The sequence below is a fragment of the Equus przewalskii genome, chromosome 9 (genome assembly GCF_037783145.1).
Source record: "Equus przewalskii isolate Varuska chromosome 9, EquPr2, whole genome shotgun sequence".
Classification (NCBI taxonomy): Eukaryota; Metazoa; Chordata; class Mammalia; order Perissodactyla; family Equidae; genus Equus; species Equus przewalskii.
The window spans coordinates 83104542-83129959 of record NC_091839.1 but is presented as its reverse complement, the minus strand read 5'-3'; the positions used below and the strand labels follow the sequence as shown (position 1 = coordinate 83129959).

Genomic DNA, 25418 nt, shown 5'->3' with positions numbered 1-25418 from the left:
GTAAATGTCATCCTTGACGTGACGTGACATGGGACACATCCCAGTGAGCACAGGAAGTCCCTGTGGTGGTGTGGTGGCACTGGGTCCCCGACAGCAGGAGCCAGGGGTGACCCTAGACACAGCTCCCCTTGGGGCCACATGCTCCTTCTGTAAATGGTGGCCTTGGGGCATGGGGGAGCCTTCGCTGGTGTGTGCTGGGTGGGAGAGCGAGTTACAGGCTCTGTCACAGGGTCTGCACTCATGGCTTCCTGTATTTGGACCCTAACAAAAGCACATAGCTGCTTGCAGATCTTACCTTCCCGTGCTGCTGTGTATTCCCGGGTGAAAGTATTTTGAAATCCTTGGGGTATACTGTTAGTAATATTTATGGGGAATTTATTTTTCTTAGATATAGAGATCCAAGTTGAATTATGTTCAAAATTTTTAAGTCATTAGGTCTGTATGTCTTCTCAAGACAGTTTCTGTTAAGAATTTTTTTTGAGAATAAAATGTCAAATTATATAATGTATTAATTATGAACGATTATATATTAATTAAATATCAACTAACAAATTATCCCATTATATTAACTAACTTCCCTCCCTCTCATGCTTGTTTCTGTTAGGCTACATCGTTCAATGTTGTGTTAAGTTTGCAATTTCTTGGTTCCATGGAGCATCAAAAAACCCACTTGCCATCCCACTATTGCATATCCAATTTGATGGTCTTGGAGCGCATTCTCCATCTTTTTGTTTATTTATAATTATTGGATTAATTACAATGCTCTCTACCAGCCAATATACTTTTTTTTCTTATTAACTCTATAAGGTTAACAAGACTCAGCACTGCTTTCAGTGACAGAGGACTTGAAACTGGTATGAGATTAACCTTCATCTGTCCTTGTGCTCTCTCTACCTCTTCCTGTGGGTCCCTCAGCCTAACAGGTACTCAAGCATCTTCAAGTCAAGGTGACACCCCACACAGTGCCTAGGGCATGATCAGCTGCCTAGCGGGCTCATTCACTCAACAGTCATTCACTGAACAATTTACTACTAAGTTAATACTCATCCCAAATCGGAAGTCTATTGATCTTTGTGACCCACCACCATTCACCGCGTCATGATGATGTGTTGATTTGAAGCTGTGCAGCCATCAGAGGTTGTCACTTGGAACACAGACATGTCCCTTATCCCTCCTCAGTGTCTTCTTAAACAGAGCTACTTGAAGCACAGAATCATAATTCCTTTTTAAACCAGTATTTATTAAGCACCTGCTGTGTGCCAGGGACCATCTAGGTGCTGAAGATGTAATAGTGAAGTAAACCAGACATCCTCGCTCTTGATGGTGCTCTGACTCGATGGTGCTCTGACTCGATGGTGAGACCCCAGGAGTAAATGGGCAGTGATGCTATATTAGGAGTGACGTGCTCTGCAGTAAGGTAAAGCAGAACAAGACAGAGTGTAGGTTGCAATTTTAAATTAAAAGGTTAGGTTTTCCTGAGCAAAGAGGTGGTTGAGATGAAAAGAGGGAGCCATGCAGGCATCTTGGAAAATAACCTTCCAGGAAGAAGAAGCAGTCAGTACAATATGTGTCTCTTAAGGATGCATGCTACATGCCAGATGCTGCGACATGTAAAGATTAATAAGACACCTGTACTTGCCTTGAGAAGCTTACAGCTCTCAGGTGGGAGAACTGACCAGAACTACAATGTTTCGTATGTCACATGTCACAGTAAGTGTACAGTAATGTGTGGAAGAGATGCCCTTCTGACCTGGGCAGTCAGGAAATGGGGACGGTTGGGACAAGGGAAGAGTGGGAGAGCTTGCAATAGGCAGGACACACCAAGGACCCGGACCAGAGGTTGTGTGCACGCCGAGGAGGGCGGTTTCAGAGGTGCTGGCGTCCTAGGAGCTGGGCGGCTGATTCCAGCCTCAGCTCTGCCACTGCTGGGCTGCTTTGGATGTTTCACGTGGGCCTTCAGGACGTCAATGTTCTCATCCAGAAAGTGGGGAGTGGGTAAGATTGCTCTCTGGGATCTTTGTGAACGGGCTATTCATTCGTTCACTTAATAAATGCTGTCCGGCATCTCCAGTATGCCAGGCGTTGTTGGAGGTGCAGGGGAGCTGTCAAGTGGGAAGGACAGGGTCCCTGCCATCGCAGGGATGACGTATGCAGACAGATACAGTGTAACGCCGGGGTGACGAGTGCTGTGAAGAGGAATGGAATCGTAGTCCGGAGTGTTACAGAGTGACAGGGCTGCTGTTTCAGAGTGAGTGTTCAAGGGAACTCTGAGCTGTCGTCAGAGCAGACCTCACATGCAGTGCAGCACCCCACACATGCAGATCTTGGAGAGGAGCTTTCTAGAAGAGACAGTAAGTGCAAAGTCTGGAGACAGTGACACAGCCATCCTGTGGGAGGAACAGCTGGAGACCAGAGTAGCGGGCAGTGACAGGAGAAGGGAGGCAATGATGACTTTGGGGAGATCATCAAGAGCCAGATCGCATGGGACCTAGTCAGCCGTGGTGAGGACAGTGGATCCATTGTTCCTGGGAGGGAGGGGGCTCTGGAGGAACTGGGAGAACAGCAAGATCTGGTTTTCTATTGAGCACTGTTAGTCTTGGCAACATATGGAAATAAGACCATAGAGGGTTCAAGATGGAAGCTGGGGCAAGCTGGTTGGCTTTTCATCAATCCTGGCAAGAGACCCAGGATGGGGGCTGGGACCAGGGTGGCCCTGGTGGAGAGTCCCGGTTTATTTTGAAAGTGGATCCTACAGAATTTGCTGAAGTTATGAGAAGAGTCAAGGATGTTCCATCTGCCACCTGTCCCTCCAGCTTGATCCCACTAGAACCCATTATGAAAATTATCTGACCCCATGAGAAATTCCAATGTGTTGACCCCACCCTCTTCGTCACCTTAGATGTCCTTCCCCATCCTGTGTTACATGGTCCACCATTATAGCCACTTCTCTGTACACACTTTCAACTCTACAGGCCCCTCTCTCCTTTGCTGGTTTCCTGGAGAAATCCCAACCCCAGTTTGATCCAGCGCTCTCTCTGCTCTGTGCTAAAAGCTGATTGGCTGAACAAGGCCAGAGAAGAACACTAGGTATGTTAGCTGGTCTCACCATAAATGTGTGGCCTCAAACCGAAAGTCCTGCCCAGTGATAAAAATATGTTCACCCATCAGTTCCCTCCTCCACTCTCCCAAATTACATTCCACACCTTCTTCTCAAGACTCCAAACCTGCTTCCTCTGATACGCTCAGATCCTGTCTTTGATATCTACGCACTAGGAAAAACCCAAACAATCGGAAGGCATGTCCTTTCACAGCCACACCTCTCAAACCACTCGCATCTGTCCCCATGCCCCCCACCCTTTCCTCCTGTTGCAGTGGCTGCACAGTGCTTGCTGCTTGTCTGCCTGCTGCATCCTTGTTGCCCAGATCAGGGCCCAGCACACAGCCAGCAATCAGTATGTTCCCAATGGAATGAATAACGCCAGCCTCCCAAGGACTTCACACCTGCCACTTTCCTCTCCCTTCTGCCTCATCAGTCTCCTCTCTCTATTGCATCCTATCCATCCTTATAAAAACGTTCTCGATTTTCTTTCATCTTGAAGAAACTTTCCTTCAGCCTTTTATCTCCCTCCAAATTCTGCCACATTTACAGCTTCTCCAAAGAAGGGACTGACCTTGCTGTCGACGTGGCCTTTCCTCACAGTCTGCTGTGAACCCTGCGGACGCGCCCCTGGGGCTGCTTGTTCAGTCCACTCATCAGCTCTCCCGGCCACACCCCATACTTAATTCCCAGGCTTCGTCTTACTCAGCCTCCGAACAGAACAGCATTTGACATCACTTCTCGTTCTTTGCTTCTTACGATACTTTCTTTCCTTGGCTTTCACGAGCCCACGCACTGCTGGTTTTCCTCCTCCTCCTCCAGCCTTTGCTTCTCAGTCATTGTTGGATGCCCCTCTTCTTCCAGTTCCCAAACGCTGGCCTGAACCTTGCACCTCTGCTCCTCTGGAACAGACCCACTCCTTGGGTGGTTTTGTTGAGTCCATGGTTTCAAATTCCATGCATTGACGCTTCCTAAGTTTCTGTCTCTAGCCCAGACTCATGCATTTATCTGTTTACTGTCCATCTCTGCTTAGTGTCTTACAAGTGTCTCGAACTTATCCAGATCCACATAAGTGATTCTCACATCCCTCTTCCGAAAAGATACCTGCTCCTTCCCTGGTTCTTCCCACCTCAGTCAGCACAGCCTCCATTTTACCAGTTGCTTAAGTTATAAATGCTGGGCGCCTCCTTGATTGTTTTCTTTTTCTCACACCTTCAGACATTACCAATTATTGAGCCACTTCCAAAACCTCAGTTCAGGTGTCATGTTACAACTCTGCTAGGGCATGTCTCTGAGAGTGGGGGCGCTGAGGGGAGGTTGTGAAGGGTCGGGCAGATGCCAGGTGGAGCAGCTCTGCAGATCTTGAGTTCAGCAAGAGTGAGGGGAGCAGTGTGGTGGAGGAGGCTGGGGCGGGAGCACCGAGGGGTGATGCTGAGGAAAGGAGTTGACCTTCACTGCAGAGCTGATAGGAAATCACTAGCTTTTTTTCTTTCTTTTTTTGATGAAGAAGATTGTCCCTGAGCTAACATGTGTACCCATCTTCTCCGATTTTGTGTATGGGACACCACCACAGCATGGCTTCTTGAATGGGGCTAGGTTTGCACCCAGGATCTGAACCTTCGAACCCTGGGTTGCCAAAGTGGAGCACCTGAACTTAACTGCTACACCACAGGACCGGCCCCTCACTAGCACTTTTTAAGCAGAGGATTTTATAATTAGGAATAAAAATTGTATGTTCCATGTTTTTAGATGGAAGATACATACATCGTGTTGAAACTGATTTTCTAATTTGTGTCATATATCAAACCTGACTCTAGAACTTCTAGAGAATATTTTAATAGCTAATATTTAATATTTTAGACTGATTTCCATTTTTAAAAAAGAAAGTTTATAAACAATTTACACCAAATTGGGCAAAAAAAGGGTAACTGTGAGGCGATCATGTGTTAACTAACCCTATTTTGGTGATCGTTTCACAATATACATGTCTGTCAACATCATGTTGTATACCTTAAGTTACACGGTGTTGTATGTCAATTATCTCTCAATAAAACTGGGAGCAAAAAAAGTGAAGCCAGTAAAAAAACACTGGACCAAATTCAAAAAGCATCAAGCCAGATGGTTTCACAGAGTGGTTTTTACTAAAGCTTTAAAGACTGGATGAATCCACTGCTTGAAACTCTTCCAGAACAAAGAAAGAGAAGGAAAAGGTGCACTTTTTATAATGAATTAGTTTAACACTGCTGCCAAAACCTGATAAAAACTGCTCAAAGCAGAAAATACTGGCCAGTCTCTCTCCTGAATGCTGGCATTAGAAGTTGTGAATAAAATGTTCGGAAAGAGAATCTAGCAGCTCCTTACAAGACAAGCACTCCAAAATCAATCCAGATTTATTCCAGTAGTAATGCAAGGATGTTCAATATTAGGTAATCCAATCATACATTAATCATATTAACAGATTTGAGGAGGAAAATTATATCAAAACCATAGGTATTAATAAGGTACTTGATGCAATTTAACAGCCATTCTGGATAAAAACACTCAATATACGAAGAAGTGGATACTCATAACTTAACAAGATGTATTTGTCTTGTCACCAAATCTAATATGATTTCTAACTGGCCATTCTCATTAGGATAGGGATGAGACAGTGATGTTCTCTGTCACTGTTGTATATTGTGTGGGAGGAACCAGCAGCACCTCTGGAAAAGCTGTGGAACGAGAGGTACGAAATGCAAAAGACCGAGGTGATGTTGTCACGCAGACGTGGCAAGTTTATATTCTTGGTGAATCCAGGAGAATAGAATTAAACTACTATCAATAATAGAATTCAATAATATAGTAAAGTGTGAAATTAATATTAGAAATCAATAACTTTCATATCTACAAAGGCAGGTTTGAAGATATGATAGAAAAAATATTTAAAATAGCTATAGCAGACAAAGTAACTAGGCATAAATTTAATAAGAAAAGTACAAGATCTATATGAAAAAACTCTAAAATACTGTAGAATAACACAAATGAGATTTGAATAACTGGAAAGGCATACCATGCTCTTAGATTAGACGACTCAGTATCAAAAAGCCGTCAATTCTGCCCAAGATAATTTATAAAATTAACACAATAGCAATAAAAAGTCGAGCGTTCTGTGTAGTTTTGGTTTGGTTTGGAGTTATTTCAGGGATGGGAGGCGGAGGGAGAGGACTGGAGAAGCTGAAGATGAGGTCCGTCACTGGGCGGCTGTGAGGAGCTGTGAGGAAGGTGCTAAGACATCAAGTGTCGGGAATTACTCCACGTGGCAGCTGGGTACAGACCAATAGGACAGAACAGTAAAAACAGAACTCAGAGTCCAGAAAGAACCCAAAGTCTCCCTGGGATTCAGTGTCTGATCAAGTTGGCATTTGAGATCAGGTGGGAATCCCATAACCGGAGGGTCCAGGCCAGCAGTTTGTGGTCTGTGTGTTAAGACCAAGACCCCAACCTGCAACTCATGTTCTTACAAGTTGTTTTAGCAGTCGAGGTCGTTTTAGATACAGAGTATGTGGAAGTCAGGTTAGAGGGGAAATTCTCTGGGGAAAACCCTTTCTTTGTATTTCCTGGGCAGGCGATGGGGTGGGTGGTGAGGATAGCCGTGGGCCGTGTGGGAGATGGGACAGCCAGGTGAGTGCCCAGACCGTAGGTGCTGAGACATCTGAAGACGTATTTAGAGAGAAAAGCATCTAATTAGCATGCAACAAACACGAAGTGTCTGTATGTGCCTAGGACGGAAGCATTCTCCTAGAAGGAGGCTCGCTCTCAGGGCAAAGGTTCAGGACGTATGTTAGAGCAAAGAGCCTCGCGATGGCTGCTTTTCATTCTGGATCCTAAGGTGAAACCTTTACCAGGTAGGCCTCCTGTTTACGGCGTCAAAAATGATTCCACACATCTTTCAACATGGTGATGTAGTGTCGCGAGAAAAAACTTGCTTAAATGTTTCCAACTGTATCTGTTATGTGTATCCTAAATATCAAACACTGGCATGAAAAATGCTTATACAGAAAAGAAATGTAGAAATCTCACAAAATACCTTTCATTTAACTGGGAAATGGAAAAGTAAGTCATTGCTTTAGTGTCGTCTAGTCTTGACACTTTTTTGTTCGTATAGTTTTGGGGTATACCAGCTGCTACCCAAGAGCTTATTTGGGTATCTTAAGGAAGTTCAGTTACAGATGCCAGAACGTTCCGTGGGTCGATGGGCTGTGCTGTTGGAGGTGGTGTTTGGTGAGCTGTTCGCTGGGTTGGGGAAACCTTCATAGGGACCCTGTCGTCTTGGGAGAAAGGGTGTCCATTCTGAGTTACTCAGTCTCTCGTGTAAAATTCACGTCCAAACATAAATTAGACTGGGATTCTGGGAGTAAACGGTTGGCTTTAATGGTATTGATAGAAACTGAAATTTTGTTTTTGGTTTCCCGTTATTCTTTGAACTGGCATCTTGGGTTGTGTTTTAGTCTTCATTGATAAGAGACATTTAATTGAGGAGGACTTTGATGACAAAAGGATGGGCCTTACCCTGTATCTACAAATGCAGGAGGCTGGTGTAATGGGAGGCCCGAGAGCCCGGCTCTGGGCAGCGCCCCAACCTCTTGCAGCCAGTGGCCTTGGGCAGACTGCTTCTCTCTGTGAGCTTCAGTTCCCTCCACTGTGAGGAGTTGTCGGCCACATGTCTGTATGCTCAGGACGGTCCTGCCATACAGCTGCTGTCCTGGGTAATTATTAACAGCACCTTTCACTCTCAGCCGCCTTCTGGTTTTGATAATGAACCAGCCTGGAGGGTTGTTGTGAGGTTGGAGTGAGTTGATGTTTGTGAGACCCTTAGCATGGTGCCGGCACACAGGATGGCTCCAGCGGGGGCGGAAGTGCCACCTTGGGGACAGGTGTGCTCCAATAGTGATGATTGTTATCATTCAACTGCTTGGTCTTTCAAACCAGACTTCAGAGAAAGTTACTCTGTGAACAGGGTCAGTTTTTATGAAAATTTGGCTGCTCCCCCAGTCGTTCTAAGGCTTTTCTTCCACTGACATAGAATTTCCTACCTAAAGCAAAGAATTTGAGAGGTTTTAGCAACTACTAAATAATCACAGATTGTCTGCATGTAGCACCTCCCGTGGTCACACTAGTACTAACTTTATAATAATATAATAATGGAATATGTGTAATATTATGTAATAGTGGGACACTTGAGAAGATACCCAGAACTTTTTCACAAATTATATCTCATTTCCTGCAAGAACTGCCACAAAATAGGTTTGGTTTTTTCTTTTTTTTTTTGGCTGAGGAAGATTAGCCCTGAGCTAATATCTGCCCATCTTCCTCCACTTTATACATGGGTCACCACCACAGCGTGGCTGACCAGTGGTGTAGGTCTGCGTCCAGGATCTGAACCCGCAAACCTGGGCTGCCAAAGTGGAATGCAGTGAACTTAAGCACTAGGCCACGGGGCCAGCCCCCACAAATTAGGTATTTTAATAATCAACAGTATCATTTTAATGGTCTGGAAACTGGGACTCAGACGTATGAAATTACTTCCCCGAGATCACACAGCCAGAACGCATCAGGGAGGGCGCAAGTCAGGGCTTCCCACTTTGTTTCATTTCATTTTATTGCAACGTGTTGGTTAAATAACAGGCCAAGGTTGCTGAATTTCCCAAATCCTTTTCATTACACCTGCTGTTGTTACTTTTCATTCCGTCTTTGACTTGTCTGGTATTCATGCATTCGTGCTGTTTGTTCAAAACCATTGACATTCTCCTTGGTGCCAGTGTACAGACATGGTCCCTGGCCTCTGGGCACCTACAGTTTGGGGACCTTTGTGACTACTCTGGGTCCAGGCGTTTCCTGCTGGGTCTCCCTGTGTGAGTAATTTCGGAACGCACTCCAGACACAGAGGAGCCCATGCCGCTCCGTGGGTTCACTGCTCTGCTGTTTATGGCCCTTGTGACGCTGCACCCTTGCCAGCAAGGTCGAAGGGTTGGGGTCTGCCGTCTCCAGGCCTTTAGGAATCGCAACAGGGCAGGTGTCTCCAGTACCTCTGTTTCTCTTTCACACACCTCCCATCACGCTGGAATACGGCTCTATTCATACCTGCCTTCCCTTCTGGATGGGGACAGCATTGCTGTCTTGTCTCTGTATCCCAGCATGGGGCCAAACGCCAGGAGAAGCTACAGAGCATAGGCTGCATGTGAGTCTCCCTAGTACCGTTGTCCCCACGCACGGCTGCTGGGCTCGTGCCCGATTCACAGATGAGGAAACTGTGTCTTGGAGAGGTTACATCACTTGCCTAAGATCACATAGCTTTAAGTACTGAAACCAAGATCTCTCTCTCTCTTAATGGATGCTACAGGATGTAACTTATGTAAAATAGACCACGCATATCTAAAGTGTACAGTTTAGTAAGTTTGACACATGTACGTGCACAGGACCATCACTACAGTCAGGATGGCAAACGCATCCGTCACACCCGGAAGGGAGCTGGGATTTAACTCTGGGTCTGCGAGTCCAGGGCCCGTCCCCTCAACAGTGAGTCTGTGGAGAACTGACCCATAGCCGCAGCCCTTTCCTCCTGACCCCTCTCGGGGCATTCTGAATTGTCGAAATGATAGAACATTGGTGCCACCCAGCTGTCCATCAGCAGAAGAATGAATAAACGAGGTATTGGGATGGAGCGTGAGCCTGTGAAATCAGGGGATCATGGGCTCACACGACAGCGTGCGTGTGTCTTAGAAACATAACGGCAAGCTAATAACACCACAAAGAAAAAGATACCATTTTTATAAAGTCAAAGCAAGTCTAAACATGAAATTTAGACATGTTCACACACATAAAAGAAAGTAAGGGGTGATTAACAAAATTCAGGGGAGTGGTAACCCTGGGGGAGGGGAGGAGCCTGCAGTTGTTGGTTGCAGTTGAAGTCTAAGTCATGGGTTAAGTCGTGAGTTCTTGACTACTCATGATCTTACAGTGTGCAATTTATATATATGATTTATAATAATAAAAATGATTAAAAACAAGAAATTACTTGATCAGTTGGAACATTTATGCTCTAAGTAGTTTCATTATTATGAGGAAAAGATCACTTAATATGTGATAATTAAATAAATAAATAGATAGATAGATAAATAAAAGATGTTTTAATTCAGTATGGAAGAAGAAAGCTTGGAGCCCTGGAGGAAGAGGCTGGGTTTGTGGTAATGGACTGAGTAGGAGAGAAGGGACAGCTGGGACTATCTAATAGTTGGTGTGGACAGTCCGGCCCTCGCGAGTGCTGGAGGGGCACCGGTGTGCTTCTCTGTGCGTCTGTTTCCAGAACCCTGCTGTTGTCGTTGGGGGCTCCGGGGGGAGGGATAAGGAGGGAGCAGAATTGAGTCACGATCTTGTGTGTCTAAGGTATTAAGGTGGGAGAAGCACAGACCCCACCTTATAGAACTCTCTGGAGTCTTAACCAAGAGTCACCCTGAGCAAGATTTGATTCTGGAGGAGAAACACCAAAGACAGTGCGTCCCGTGGGAGAGGAGTGTGTGTTGGTTTCTCTTAAGTGATGCTTCACGTCCTTTCGTCTGTTCTATGTCTGCTTTTGTGTAGTAATTGCTAAATGAAGGCAAAGTTTGCCTCTGGCTATAATTAGGTTTTCTGATTTTTAAAAGCATAGCAGATTAAAAAAAAAAAGCCTGGGCTAATCTGTGTTTCATAGTTACAGCCAGTTTTTGGTAACTTGACTGTCTGCCAGGATACCATATTTCAGCCCTGCTGTCCATCTGTGGGAAGCTTGTCTAACTCCAGCCAGGACCTGGTGGTCCCCGAAACGCAGGTCGGCAGCATCAACGTCCCCAGACCCACCGCTGCTGAGGCAGGTGATTCCTCTCCAAAGTAAGCAGTTGGACACAAGGAGCCGTGGTTTCTGAAGTTTCATTTGTGACTCTGTTCCTTCCAGACATGGGTAGGGGGTGTTGGTGAACTTTACTGACCAATTGAGAGGTTCAAAAACTGCATTTAAGTTCTGAAAGCAAGGCAACTTTAAACTTATATTTAACAAAATATCTCACCTTATATTGAAGAATTCCCTTAACGTGAAGCGTGGCGACGCCGTTTGAGTTACTCTGTACCCTGCACGGGAGCTCTAGTGCTGAGCATGTACAGCTGGTCAGTGACGGAGCAGATGCCGAGCCCTCAGTCTCGCTCCACCCCCACTGCCTTGCCGGCCAGCCTGACTCAGGTTTTGTTCTTATAGAGCGATAAATGGAGATTATTGTTAGGTCAGAAAACCAGGTAATTGCAGGCATCGCCGAGTTGTTATTTCACAGTTTAATGCAGCAGCTTTGGGGTCAGGTGTGGATTGTACCCCCAGTTGCCACTTGTGAACTTTCCAAAAGTAAAGCGACTTTATTCCATTTCCTTATTTATAAGACAAGGCTACTGTTGCGAAGATTAAATGAGGGACCAATTCCTGGAAAGCCTGTAACCCAGGGCAACAGCCATCAGTTACTAAACAGTGACCCCTTTTTGACCTGAAATTCTGCAGTAGCTCTCATGCAATTCCAATTTAAAGCTTCCTGGGACTTACGTTCTCATGGGAGAGACAGACAGGATAAATAACTGGAGTATTTGCATACTAGTGACGTGTACTAAAGAGACGAAAGGAAGCACAGAAAGGGATCTAAAATATTGGGCAGGAGTTGGAGTTTTAGGGAGGGTGAACAGGTGAGACCTCGACCAAAAGGGGCTCTGATGCACAGCTGAGGAGCGAGAAGGTGCTGTCTGTAAGGCTGTCTCAGGAAGAGCATTTGGAGTGGTGGGAGTGGCGGGTGCCGAGGCCTGAGGCAGGAGTGTATGGAGGTGTTGCGTGTGGGGGTGTGGCCAGGGGACAATAAATGTGGGACAGGGTAGTAGTGGGAGATGAGGTCAGAGAGCAGTGGGCCGGCTCATAGATCAAGTCGCATCTTGTCAGTCACAGTAAGGATGTTAGAGAGTTTGAGCAGAGGAGCAACACCATGTGACACACATTTTGAAAGGATCCCTCTGGCTGCTGGGCTGAGAGACTGTTGGAGCAGGAGAAGGAGGGCAGGGTGGTCAGAGAGATCAGAAGCTTGGAGACCAGTTAATAGGCAGACATAATGATCCAGAGCACTTCAGTGTCCATCTTCATGGAGCAGCTGTGATGTGTCCTGGCTCCGAGCTGCAGGAGGTGTTTCCTGTGCTCGTTGACACATTGTAGAGGGATGGGAGTCAGATCATCTAAAGTCACCGTCCTGGTGTTTTTCTTAGTGGATGGTGGCACCACGCGCAACAGTCACATTTGCAGATAATTCTGCGCTGCTTGTCTGGGAAATTTTCTTCCAAATGAAGGGAGCACTTTATAAAATAGATTCTCTTTGTGAGTTGTCACAGTGCACAATCCCTGGGGATTGTTCCTGGCAGTGAGGCTAGACTGAGGTCTCTTCTCGTCCTGGGTGCCGGCCACTAAAGAGGAGCAGGCCAGTGGGCTGATGAGCACAGGGAGCCGCACACAAGCTGTGGAACAAGCCTGCACAACCCTGGAACCCGCCTTCCCCACAACCCCGCAGCCTCGCAGGAGAAGCGGGCAGAAGCTCTCTCTGCAGGATGTCCTCGGTTGTTCTCCATCAAGCTGAAACTTTGCTTTGTTTCCTCTTAAACCTTTTGGGTTAGAATTTGCTTCTAATGGCCTTTGGAATTTGTGCTATATTTCAAGGTTGCCTGAAAAATTATTTCTATGTGTATCAGAAAATCAGAGTAACCTTCTAACTTATCAGATTGAGATTCAATCTCAGACACATGACCTTCATGAAGACTGCCAAGAGATTCTCAAATAAAAGTAGTTGTAATTGTGTGTGTGTGTCTGCACCTTATTAAGGGCAGACAATATGTGTTAACAGTCAGATTTAACTAGAGTGTCGTAACTCCAAAAAGGCTGGAGATAATCCATTTACATGAATTTACAGCATCTACTCCGCTGAGCTGTGACTCAGAGCCCTGTGAGCATCTTTCAAGGATCTGTAATTGTAACCATTTTAACCAGAGTCAGATCAAACGTGAGTGGATATGGTGTAATTTAGTAGCATAATCAGATGTCAGTGACATATGCTCATTATACGTTGAGTATATTTATTTGTCGGTTTAATCACAAACATTATTTCACATTTTCGTTAGGTGGAAAAGAACTAGGTTATCATTTTACATGTTTTATGTATCAAAAATATCAAGTCAAAAATATACTGAGATATCTAATTGTGACTTATTTTATATTTTTATTTCCACATTGCTTTTGTTTATTATTGTTAGCCTCCTTGCAATAAAAGAAAAAAGTGAGTACTTGCCAATTCATGAATTTGCTTTCCTAAAGTCACACATATGACCGCCAGCTCCATGTCCATGGTATTTAACAGGCCTGGACATTTTCATGGTGTCATCTCATTGGGTCCTGGGAGGACTCCTTGTAGGATTCAGAAGAAGGCATGTAGCCCATCTTACAGCAAAGGAAACTTCGAGGTTTAGGAATAGCCGTGAGGTCACTTGACTGTAAGGTGTGAAGTGAATAGACCTGGTCTCGGATTCTTGGCCTCGGACCGTCGCCAACACCACACCGTTTTCATTAGCTCTGCGTCTTTTTCCGATTTGTGGAGCTCTCCTGGTTGTAGATTAAACAGATATTTGCAGCAAGATTAATTCCGTGCAGTAAACAGTGATGACAGTTCTTCCAAGTGTTTGGGGTTTCTAACTGATGCATTTCTGCACATTTCTTACCTGTGTCCCTTAGAAACCTGCGTTAAATCCAGAAAGTCATCAACACTCGCTTTTTAAAGATAGATAAATCCTCACAAACACAATGTTGAGTGGAAGAAGTCAGTCACAAAAGACGATGTGCGGTGCGATTTGCGTCAGAAAGTTCAGACCCAGGGAGCGGATCTGTGGCTGGAGGTGGGGAGAGATCTTCCCCTGCCAGGGGGCCAGGCACAGGCTTGAATGGAGGGGTGCTGGACACACAGGCCTTCCCCTGGGGAGGTTCATGACTGTTTGTTCTTAGGTAAAACTCTTTAAATGCCTTATTTTCGTAGATGTATTTGTTTAAATGCTTTCGACTTGAGGAGTAATTCTTACACGTGTATTGTAGTTGTGAACTGCCATTTCCCAGCAAAGTCCATTGCCCTTTTCTGTTGTTCCTGAGCACACTGCGTTTCTTTTAAGTTCTTGGAGCTTCCTTGTCGTGGACCAGCTGCCATGGTGAAGTCCGTGATAAAATGCTTGTCAAAACAACTTCCCTGCTTGCACTTTTTAAGATGTTATGGGAAGAAAGGTGTTGAAGAAGGCTCCCAGTTAGGATGTGAATCTGTGTCGGAGCAGACACTGCTGGAAATGCCTTCGTGGAATTCTGATCAGTCTCAGAGCAGAGCTTCAGTCAGCTTCTTTTAAGTTAACAATTTCACACCGATTTTTTTCCATATAAATGGTTTCAGAACAGCACAAATAATTGAGCAACAATAGCTCTGTCATTTTTGAAATGTTCCTTGAGGTCAGAGCCTAAAGGAAATGAGATCGAAGCTAAAAATTACTTTGAGCAAAACTAAATTTTAATAAATATGGAAACCGAGGGCCACAGCTGTGATGTTTCTCTGGGCTTCTAATGTTAAACTAAATCTATAAGCTTTCTGATCACAGTAAATATAGGAAAAACAGGAAGAACTTAAAAGATTTTGTGGGTCAGCAAAACCTTCGCAGTCCTCATGGTTTAGAGTCAAAGGCCTCTGAATAAAATGCATGATGGGCCATGCTCAAGATGATGAGTAGGTTTCTTGCAAACCATTGCTTCTGTTCCTAAACATGACCAATTCTTTTGACTTGCTTCAAGTCAGTTAAAATTTTTTTTTTGTAGGAAAAGAAATGCATTTTTAAATGTTTCTGCCAGCTATTTACACACTAAGGCTTCTTGCTTTTTCCCCCTGCAGTGTTCCATCTCTTCATTGGAAGAGGAAACATTTAGTTCCATCAGGAGACCTAAAACGCCGAGCTCAAGTGACTGTTCCAACCTTAATACTCAAACCAACTGGGCCAAGTCACTTCCCTTGCCAACACCGGAAGAGAAGATGCGGCAGCAGGCCCAAACGGTCCAGGCGGACGTGGTTCCTATCAACATAACGGGTATGCTTCTATGCACACAGGTCCCGGGTGTCTGGGGAGGATGACGTGGGTCTTTGTCTGTTCCATGGTCTTAGCGTTTCATTTACTCAGCAGAGGTAAATAGGTAAATAGCTGTGATTTGGCTTCCTGCTCTGTTTAGTGAAGGGAATATTAAAACTTATGTGTGTGTGCATGTAGATATCTATTGCTTTAGTGAGGGGACTATGTCACCAAAAGCAGATGTCAGAGAACTCAGTGGTCCAGCCATTCATCTAAAGTGTGTCTTTTTTAAATGAATTGCTTTTTTTTTTGGTGAGGAAGATTCACCCTGACCTAGCATCTGTGCCAATCTTCTCATATGTGGGATGCCGCCACAGCATGGCCGCTGATGAGTGGTGTAGGTCTGTGCCCAGGGACCAAATGCTGGCCGCTGAAGCAGAGTATGCTGAACTTAACCACTAGGCCACTGGGGCTGGCCCCTAAATGAATTACTTTAAAAAAATATTTTGGTTATATGGGAACATATTCTAAATGTGGTCCTGGGTAAGAAAAAGTTATGTTTCCCTTCTAAAAGGCTATTTTAAGTAATATTTATAGAAGTGAAGAAATAACACTTTTGTGAATTTCCAAATGATAGATTTTCTTATTTTCTTGTTTTCTCAAGTAGAAAAAGGGGAAATTACTTGAAATAAAAATATCAAGTGAATTAATAACTATAAAATATATTTTTTAAAAAGCTTAATAGGATGGTAAAATTATACTTTTATGTGTATAATTTGAATTCTACAAACTTCAAATAAAAATCCATTCCTTCTGAACATAAACTTTTTAGAACATTAAGCTGGAATATGAATATTAATTGCCAAATGTGAAATTCAAGTTTTTTCAGAATATTATACTCAGGTTTTAATCACTTGTGAAAATTAAGGTGACAAATAGCAAGTACATAAACCTCCAGGACAGTATTTCACAAACCTTGAGGGGCTGTTGTAGAGACCACAAGCTTCCTGCCCCCTCAGGTCCATCCCTGCAGAGGGTGGGTCAGCATTCACAGTCGACAGAGTAGACATGGGGATAGCTAACAGCTTCAGCCTTTAGACTGTGTGTTTGAGAGAAATCGATTACTGATAGTCATCACTGATAATCAGTCCACAAAGCATGGCCTATGGGCCAGAATCTGAAAAAATCAGGTTAAGTTTTCGTAAAAACTCAGATGAATGCATAGCGCCCTGGCTGTGTCTCTGAGGTGACTGCTGCCAGAAGCTTTCTGCCAGGGCATGGGTGCACCTGTCAGGGACTAAAACACTTTCATAGTTATTGAAGAGTTTTTGAAAACCTTACAAGTGTTTAAAAAACACATTTAGAACTCTATTTTGAATTCCAGAGAAATTTAATAAATAATTGCATAAATTATTTTAAATTCCTTGTGTGTTTTTCCGTATTTATTATACTTAAGCCTTAAGGGAATAGCATGGCATTTTGTCCCATTTTCTTTGCAAATAACATTGTTGATCTTTCTGAATGTGATTCTTATTCACATAGATCATAATTTTTAAAGATTATTATTATTTTTTGTTGTTGTTGAGGAAGATTGTCACTGAGCTAACATCTGTGCCAGTCTTCCTCTATTTTGTATGTGGGACCCTGACACAGCACAGCTTGATGAGCAGTGTGTAGGTCTGTGCCCAGGATCCAAACCCACAAACTCCAGGCCGCCAAAGTGGAGTGCACAAACTTAACCACTATGCCATCAGGCCAGCCCCTAAAGATTATTTTTGTAAGTAGCTACATTTCAGAACAAAGTGTAATGTTTATTGCTCAAGGAAATACATGGGTGCATATTTTCTGTTAGAAAACACATTCTTTTATTTGATTGATTAAATGCAGCGGAAACGTAGTTACATTATATATGATTAAATGATGCAGAAATAATGAGATGATTGTGTTATGAAATATGATAGGCTTTAATGGAATTAGGATAAAATGCATTATTGTGAGAATGGGAAATTTAAAACAGAGTTAACTACAGTTTGAGGAATAAAGAATTATTTGCAATGATATTAGAAATGATCCTAATAGTGGACATTGTCACAAAAGTGGACATTGCACAACAGCAGACATTGCACACAGTGAACATTGTCACAACCGCAGACGTTGTCACAACAGTGCACATTGTCAGAATAGTGCATGTTGTCACAACAGCAGATGTTGTCACAACTGCACGTTGTCACGACAGCGGACGTTGTCACAACAGTGCATGTTGTCACGACAGCGGACGTTGTCACAACAGTGCATGTTGTCACAACAGCAGACATTGCACAACAGTGCACGTTGTCATGACAGTGGACATTGTCAACAGTGGACAGTGTCACGACAGTGGACATTCTCACAATAGTGGGCATTGCATAACAGTGGACATTGTCGCAACAGTGGACATTGTCACGACAGTGGACAGTGTCACAACAGTGGACATTCTCACGACAGTGGACATTGCATAACAGTGGGCATTGTCACAACAGTGGACATTGCACAACAGTGGATGTTGGCACACAGTGGACAGCGTCATCTCTGAGCTTTAATTCTCCCATTGGTTGACTAAGTGGATATGAATTACGTAGAGTTCAAAAGGAGGCCTTCACAATGCCCCACAGGAAAGGCAAATGACATAAAGAAATGAGCAATATGAGTTATGTCAAAATGCAATTTACTTTGAGTGATTAGTATTTTCAGGAATGTAAAAATTAAATGTAATACCTAATTATATATTTATTGATCCATTTTCTGGATCCATGTGTTCACATACACACATTTCACAAAGAGAATGGTTTTTCTAATATTCTGGTATAAGGAAGCATTAAACTAAAAATTTTCACTTTCAGTGGTTGAATTGACATAGGTTATACATCTTCCTGCTCTTTATATATTTCTAAAGCCCTATAAGATTTGGGGGATAAAAATGTAGCTTCCTGCAGGGACTTGTCATGTGCTCATTTATTTGGGTGAACACTGACCCTCTGGTTTGATTTTCAGTAAGGTTCAGCAAAGGAGAAAATGCTGATAAATATATTATTTCAAATCCAGAGTGAAGCCTGCCAGGCATATATGGAACATTAGCAGGAAGAGCTGCCAGCTCGCAAATCGACTTAATCCCTTTAGTCATGGTCCTGTGCAGACTCATCATGTTCTGACAGTTGAAGAGAAAAAAATATTTAACATGAAATGTACCTATGGGTATGTTCCGTGATCTGCCGTGTGGGATGACAGCTTTTCCACCGGGAAGATGGACAGCGGGTAAACATACTTCAACAGTTTTACAGGCTCACTTTGTGCTGATGCCTGAGCAGCTGAGTTTATTTCCAAGTAGGAACCATGACTGACTGACGCCCTTTTTCAGTGAAAGGGAATGATTCCATTCCTCTCCATTCAACGCATGTTTGCTGAATAACTGCCTTCTGTTGGAGGTTGAGCTCAATGCCACAGGAGATGCTAAGGTCCATGAGTCACCGTCCTTTCCCTGGAGGAAGGTGCGGTCCAGCAGGGGACAGTCCTTCTAGGTCACGACGCATGGCGGAGAGCTTGGCACCTTTAACAGCGTATGTCTTAGCTGTCTGTCCTCGTGGGTTGTCTCTTAATTTCCATGGAGCTTGGGTGGTTTATCTTTTGTTTCTCTTTGGGAAGCAAAACTGGAGACCAAATGCAACTGTCTATTGTTTTGTCCGTTCTTAATGCCTTGATACAAGGAAATTTGTTCCTCTGCTGCAGGGAACTGCTGGACGTTGAAGTCATGACCTGCCCCTTAGAGGCGCCATGTCTGCTGTCCCACCTAGTGACCCGTTTATCACAGCGATGGCGCCTGCTGGGGTTTCAGGTCTTCTCGCAGTTGTTTCTGTTTTCTCCACTAGAACACAGTTGCAAGCGCTTTCAGGTCTGCCAGCACTTGTTTCAGTTTGTTGCTTAGCAGGTGAAATATGCTTTGATCATTCAGATCTTTTAACCTCTGTTTTCATTAGATAAGGTTCTATTCACAGTTTACTCCTGTTAAAAATAGAAGATACGTTGCTTACAGCATCCCCACTGTGAATGTGTATGAGGATTGCTAAAAAGAGTGAATGTTTTTATACTTTTCTTAGAACATAAGAATGATGGAAGTATATAATTTGTGTGTATATATATATATTTTTTAAATCTTTTTGAGGAGAATAATCATTTAACAAGGAAAATGCTATAAAACTTTAAACTGTCAGGTAATGTAAAGCAGACCACTCAATATCTGATACTTTATTATTTTATGGTTTCCCATGGTGTGTTTGTCTCATGGGTGTGGCATTCTGGGTTTGACTGCAAAATTCCCTGAAATGTCTGAATGAAGATCAACTTCAGAAAGTGGTTGTGAAACAGTGAAGCAGTTCACTTTAGCACAGCAGTGCTCCTGGGTCGCACTGTGTGGAAGTGCTTTATCATCATAAGGCTTCGTGTGTTCCTTGTGCTTGTATCTCACACCATAGCAATTACCACGGTCAATCCAAATTGTCAGCCTCCTTAACTGAACGAAAAAGCTCTTCATCCAGGAATTCTGACTGAGTTATTTTTCTCTTCACATGAGACATTATACTGGTCTCTGGAGTTGGCCAAGTGATTATAGCGTGTTATTGCCGTCACCATGTCAACACTAGCATGCAGTGGTTTTGGTGACCACACCTTTATGAAATGCTTCCCAATGATCCATTTTAAATAACAGACTCCCTCTTCCTGTGTGTTTTTAACAAGTTTGCATTGCTGCTCCCACTCATTTGAAAATGAGAGGAAGGAGCGTCCTTTGGAAGGACACACAGATCGTGGGAACAAGCCTTATGATGACAATGTGCTTTCCTGCCTCCCTTGCCCTTCAGCATTCATGCATCGTGTGACTGCTAGCATCATTATTAATGCCTTCTTATCATGTACAACAAGCTTCTGGAAGGACGCGCACGGTGTCAGCTTGCTGGAATAACATGCTTTGCTTGTTCTACTTACTCCACATCAGGGGAGAATTTCGATCGCCAGGCCAGCCTTCGGCGGTCTCTAATTTACACAGACACTCTGGTAAGACGACCGAAGAAAGTCAAAAGGAGAAAGACTATTACAGGAGTCCCTGACAACATACAGAAGGAGCTAGGTATGGCTCATCAGAACCGTAATCTGTTGCCCCTTGTTGCTGCTCAGCATCCCTATGCTAACCTCCACTGTGTGCTTGTGAAATGGATGTGTTCTGACAGCCCGAATGGGGCATCGGGTGCAAATCTTAACACCCATGAAGATGGTTAATTGAATTCTGGTGAGAAGGTAAGAGGAAGAGCTTATGTGAAAACTGTTAACTGGGATGATAGAAATTTACATTGATGCCATCATCTCTATGCACCTTGAACATTGGGTATTTCCACAGTTAAATTTACTTTCAATTTAGATCTTAAGTTTTCATAAAACCGAGAACTCATTCTAGGACTTCAAATTATGCATATGGCCTTCATCAGTTATACTGACAATATTGGTAGCCTTTTGTCATCAAAGAGACAGCCATGTGGGGGAATAAGTAAATAGCAGTATCAGAGAAAGCAGTCATTTACATTGGGTAGGGCCTTAAAGCCACTTCCAGTGAAACAATTTCATGGCTTCTTGGTTCCCTATTTTTCAACGTGTGATAAAAACAGAAAACAAAGGACATCCTTTTTGGCTCGTGGAATGGTGTTGACTTTGTTATTCACTTATCCGTCTTGTTTCTGCTCGTCTTTGTATATATGTGCTCCAGATAATCCTTTCATTCTCCTCTTTCTGGGCTCCCCTCCCCTCCTCTCCTGGTCTAAGGAGCCCATCAGAAATGTCTGCGGAGGCCAGGTAGCGCATGGGTCAGGGGCTGGGTCTCTGGCGCCAGGCTCCTTGGACCTGAGTCCTGGCTCGGCCACTTACTTCCTGGGGCCTCGCTGTCACATCATCTCCCGAGTCTACTTCCTCGTTCTGAAAATGAGGTTCATGACATTGACAGAACCTACCTCATGGGGCCGTTTGAGTGTTTCCTGAATTTGTGCCAGTGCAGCACGTGGTGTCTGGAGCCCATGGTTCCTGTGTGTTTTCCCAGCACCCCTCCTGACTGCCTCACAGTGAGGAGGGAAGGCTCACTCTCTTTCCTTGACGTCTTCTCTCACTGCCTTCTAGTTCCACATTCGTGTGCTCTGCCTTCCAAACCATGACAACAATGGGATGGGAGGAGCATGCTTTGCCTCAGTCTGTCACTCTGGTGAGATGGCAGACGGGTGCTCCTCTCACCCCGGAACGTGGGGGTTTATTACAGACCAGGGCGAGGTCGCGCCCACGGAATTTGCCAAGCTTGCCTCTGGCTCCTGCCTGTCCATCTGCTTCCTTTACTGGGCGCCCTCCTGTATCCCATGCTTTCAGGCTCTTTTTCCTCCTTTGGGTGACAGCTAACTAATTTGAGAAATTGACACATGCTTGAATGTTCAGTAGATGCCTAATGGGCTAATTTCTTACAGCACACAGGTGACATTTACATGTTAACTGATCTTTTAGAAGATGTACCTTGACCCAAAGGAGTGACTTTAAAGATAGGCCTTTCATGAGATGAGAGGTTGATGTTTTAAGATAGGCTACATTGTAAGTGGCTCTCCAACCAAAATAGGTAGGTTTTGGATGACTTTGTGCAAAGAGTAAAGAATAATTTGGCCCAGATAAAGATACACATACACATAAGTATTCAATATGAATTATCTATCTAGCTTACCATTGATAATATGCCTTCTAGAACCTCGGAGTTAGGAACTTTTATCACTTTTATTACTGAATCAACCAGTATGGGGCCAGTAACTCAGTTGCTTCTGACCTTACTTAAGCTAGGTAAATCATATGTCCTGTAATTTTAATATTTTTAAAATCAGCGACTGAGTCCCTGGAGCCCACGTTCATTGCTCACATAATATAGAAACACTGCTAATGCTGGAGGAAAGAAGGCGGCACTCCCACATTGTGTCTGTGTGGTGGTTGTTGCTACACATGCACAGTTGACATCACTGCACTGACGTCTAGGATGTGACCTGGGTCTCAGCTGAAGGGCGCCTGAGAAGGCAGAATCTAAGTTAGAGCTAGTTTAAAAAAAAAAAAAGGCAATTAGCTCTAGTTTATAGATGGGCTGGTTGGGTCGACTGGTGTAGGGAGAAGGGAAATGACACTTGAATACAGTAACATGGAGCAAAAAGTCCATTTGTTCATTTTATGACTTCCAGCTGACCTCCCCTCCCTCCCAATAGAATGCACTTATCAGGTGTCCGGTTTGAAAGCTCTGTGCTACCTGACGAATGGTCATCAGAAATAGACACTTCGTATTTCTTTAAAAACGAGTCTCCTGATTTACAGCATAGGGAAGTGTGGCTGAGTCAAACAAATTAGATTAAAAAAGAAAATGAGGGGCCAGCCCCATGCCTGAGTGGTTAAGTTCCAGTGCTCTGCTTCGGCGTCCAAGGGTTTCGCTGGTTCGGATCATGGCGGGGACCTAGCACTGCTCATCAGGCCGTCCTGAGGCAGTGTCCCACATAGCACAGCCAAAGGGACCTAAAACTAGAATATACAACTATGTACTGGGGGGCTTTGGGGAGAAGAAGGAGGAAAAATTTTTAAATCTTTCAAAAAAAAAAGGAAATGATTATCGTAAGGAAAGATGTTCACTAGGAAGAGGCAGGCTGTCCATGAGACTCTGCCCACGTTGCTGGTTTTGGATTTTAAAACCTAACCAGAGATGCCTCCAGAATTGGAGAGTTATATATACATATGTAGTTTTTACTTCAAAATCCATAAATAGTGGACTCTAGAGACTAGCTAATATATATTGCTTTAAGATCAAGGAATGATACTTATTGTTTAAAGTACATTTATGGCTTATAATTTATTGCTTTTCATATAATGAATCAAACAAAATTTCTAACTTTTTCTTTACTCTTATTATCTTAAACATACATAGAAATGGATTTGTTTCTTTTAAAGGTATGCTGTTTTTTGGTGAGGAAGATTGGCCCTGAGCTAACATCTGTTGCCAATCTTTCTCTTCTATTTTTTTTTTTTTCCTTTTCTCCCCAAAGCCCCAGTACATAGTTGTATATCCTAGTTGTAAATCATTCTAGTTCTTCTATCTGGGATGCTGCCTCAGCATGGCTTGATGAGCATTGTATAGGTCCACGCCCAGGATCTGAACCAGCAAACCCCAGGCTGCTGAAGTGGAGCGTGCGAACTTAACCACTCAGCCATGGGTCCAGCCCCTAGAAATGCATTTGAACAACCTGTTATGAAGTTTCATCTTTAGAATCAGGTAGATTATCTTTCCAGTCTCTAATTATATTAGCTACTGCATAGTTTGGATACTCCTGGAACTTAACCCAATATGTGTTCCCCAAGCAGAAAAAGCCTCATAAGAAGGAATCCTCTTCTGAATAATTTTTGATAGTTTGTACTAAGAACATTACTGAAGACCTGACAAGACTTTTAAAACATTTATATACTAAACCTTAAATAAACTAACTTGTAGATTTCTATCATCTTTGATTATGTATGTTTTTAAAAAATTGGACAAACCTTGTAGTAGTATATAATAAGTAAAAGAAAAAACACACAATTATTTCTTTACATTATATTTTAAAATCAGATAAATGCCATCAGGATTTTTAGCAGCAGTGAGTGGTCAACAGTTGTTTGAGTTCTCCTTCTGTTGTTGTCTTTGTTACTTAACTGTGACTGAGAGAGCACCGATCTGAGTCCTGTGGTGTTGTGGTGCTTTCTGCACTGTGAAGATAGCTGGAGGACCTGTTTTTGGGATAGAATTTTGGTGGTTCCCATGATAAATATCTGAGTTGTTTTTCATATGTTTTTAAAAGTTTTCAGAAGCCTAGCGTGGTTTCAGGTTCAAAATTGCTGACTGAAATACTCAGGACTTTGTTAATGGCCCTTAAAGAAAGTTAAAAATCTACCACTGACTCCAGGCAAAAACTACACAATTTTGAAAGAAAAAGATATTAAAACCCACTGTTGAGGGGAATAAAGTATCTTGAATGTTTGGAACTAAAGTGGCACAAACTGGTGCAGCCATACAGGTCAACCTCCCACCTCCTAAAATACCAAATGGCAAAAACTTTCCATCTTCTGTTTGCTTTCCTCCAAGTGGTCTTTCTTCTGCTCCTTGCTTTTTGCCCATTGCCCCTCTTTCTGAGGCAGAGCCTCGTGTGTACACCTGTGTGTGTGTTTCTTCAGTGAGTGTCCTTGGGTGTGCGTAGGGGAGGAAACAGACCCTTTTTGCTAAAGACACGAGTCTGAGCATGACTCTCCGTCATCCCAGTGGAGGAAGGACCCAAGGCTTGCTTTCTCACATGATGACATGTTCTTTGAGGCTGACACAAGAACAGTGCTGCCACTTTGGTAAGACCCTCTGCTGTCTGGCTGAGCAAAAGGCTTTATTTCTACTCAAGGACAGGTGGCATGCACAGGTTAGTGTACATGTCGGGTCGGGCGGGACCCACGTCCAGGAATCCCATCCCCACGAGTGTCCCTGCCCAGGGGAACCGTGATGCCAGGGGCTCAGCTAACATCACTCAGCAAAGCATGAGCTTGAGACTTTTTCAGTTCCTTGTTGGATGACAACAGAGAGAGAGAACTGTAGTTTTGCTACAATGTTTCAAGATATAATTTGTCCTAATGATTACTATGCATGGGTTGATTTTTCTCCCTGTACGTGTTGGGTAAGTTCTTGGCTTGACGATTTCTTTTAAGCTTCTGTTCCTATCTAGGTAGCTTGAAATGTGTCTGTCTACACCTAGGAACAGAAGGTTCTTTCTCGACCACACCCCCCCCCCCTCCCCGTTGGTTTGGCCTTCCTCATGCCTTTTTCTTTTTTTTAACATGATACTCTCTGTTTGGTCGTAAAGCTCCAAGAAATGAGTAATCCTTGTCTGAGGAAATGTTCCCTGGATCCATTCCTGCTTTCTCCCACCAGAACACAACAGATTGCTATTGAATTTTGAATGTCACTGACAGACGATAATGGCTTAAGATGGATAATGAAATGTTTGAAACACAGATGGGCCTGTAAATCATTTTTCTTAGGATTTCCTTCTGACATAGAAAATCA

General features: G+C 43.6%; 1 protein-coding gene across 13 annotated transcripts in view; it reads left to right on the top strand.

Annotated features, from left to right (window-relative positions):
- The window catches only part of NHSL1 (NHS like 1), a 290732-nt gene that overhangs the window by 254167 nt on the left and 11147 nt on the right, over positions 1–25418 (top strand). For 10 of the 13 annotated variants that reach the window (XM_070559451.1, XM_070559450.1, XM_070559449.1 and 7 more), the window contains 2 exons: positions 15091–15283; positions 20286–20417. In XM_070559451.1, coding sequence (XP_070415552.1) covers positions 15091–15283; positions 20286–20417 — 325 coding nt within the window. The remainder of the gene's footprint in view (positions 1–15090; positions 15284–20285; positions 20418–25418) is intronic. The other 3 variants (XM_070559453.1, XM_070559461.1, XM_070559456.1) reach the window with 1 other exon arrangement.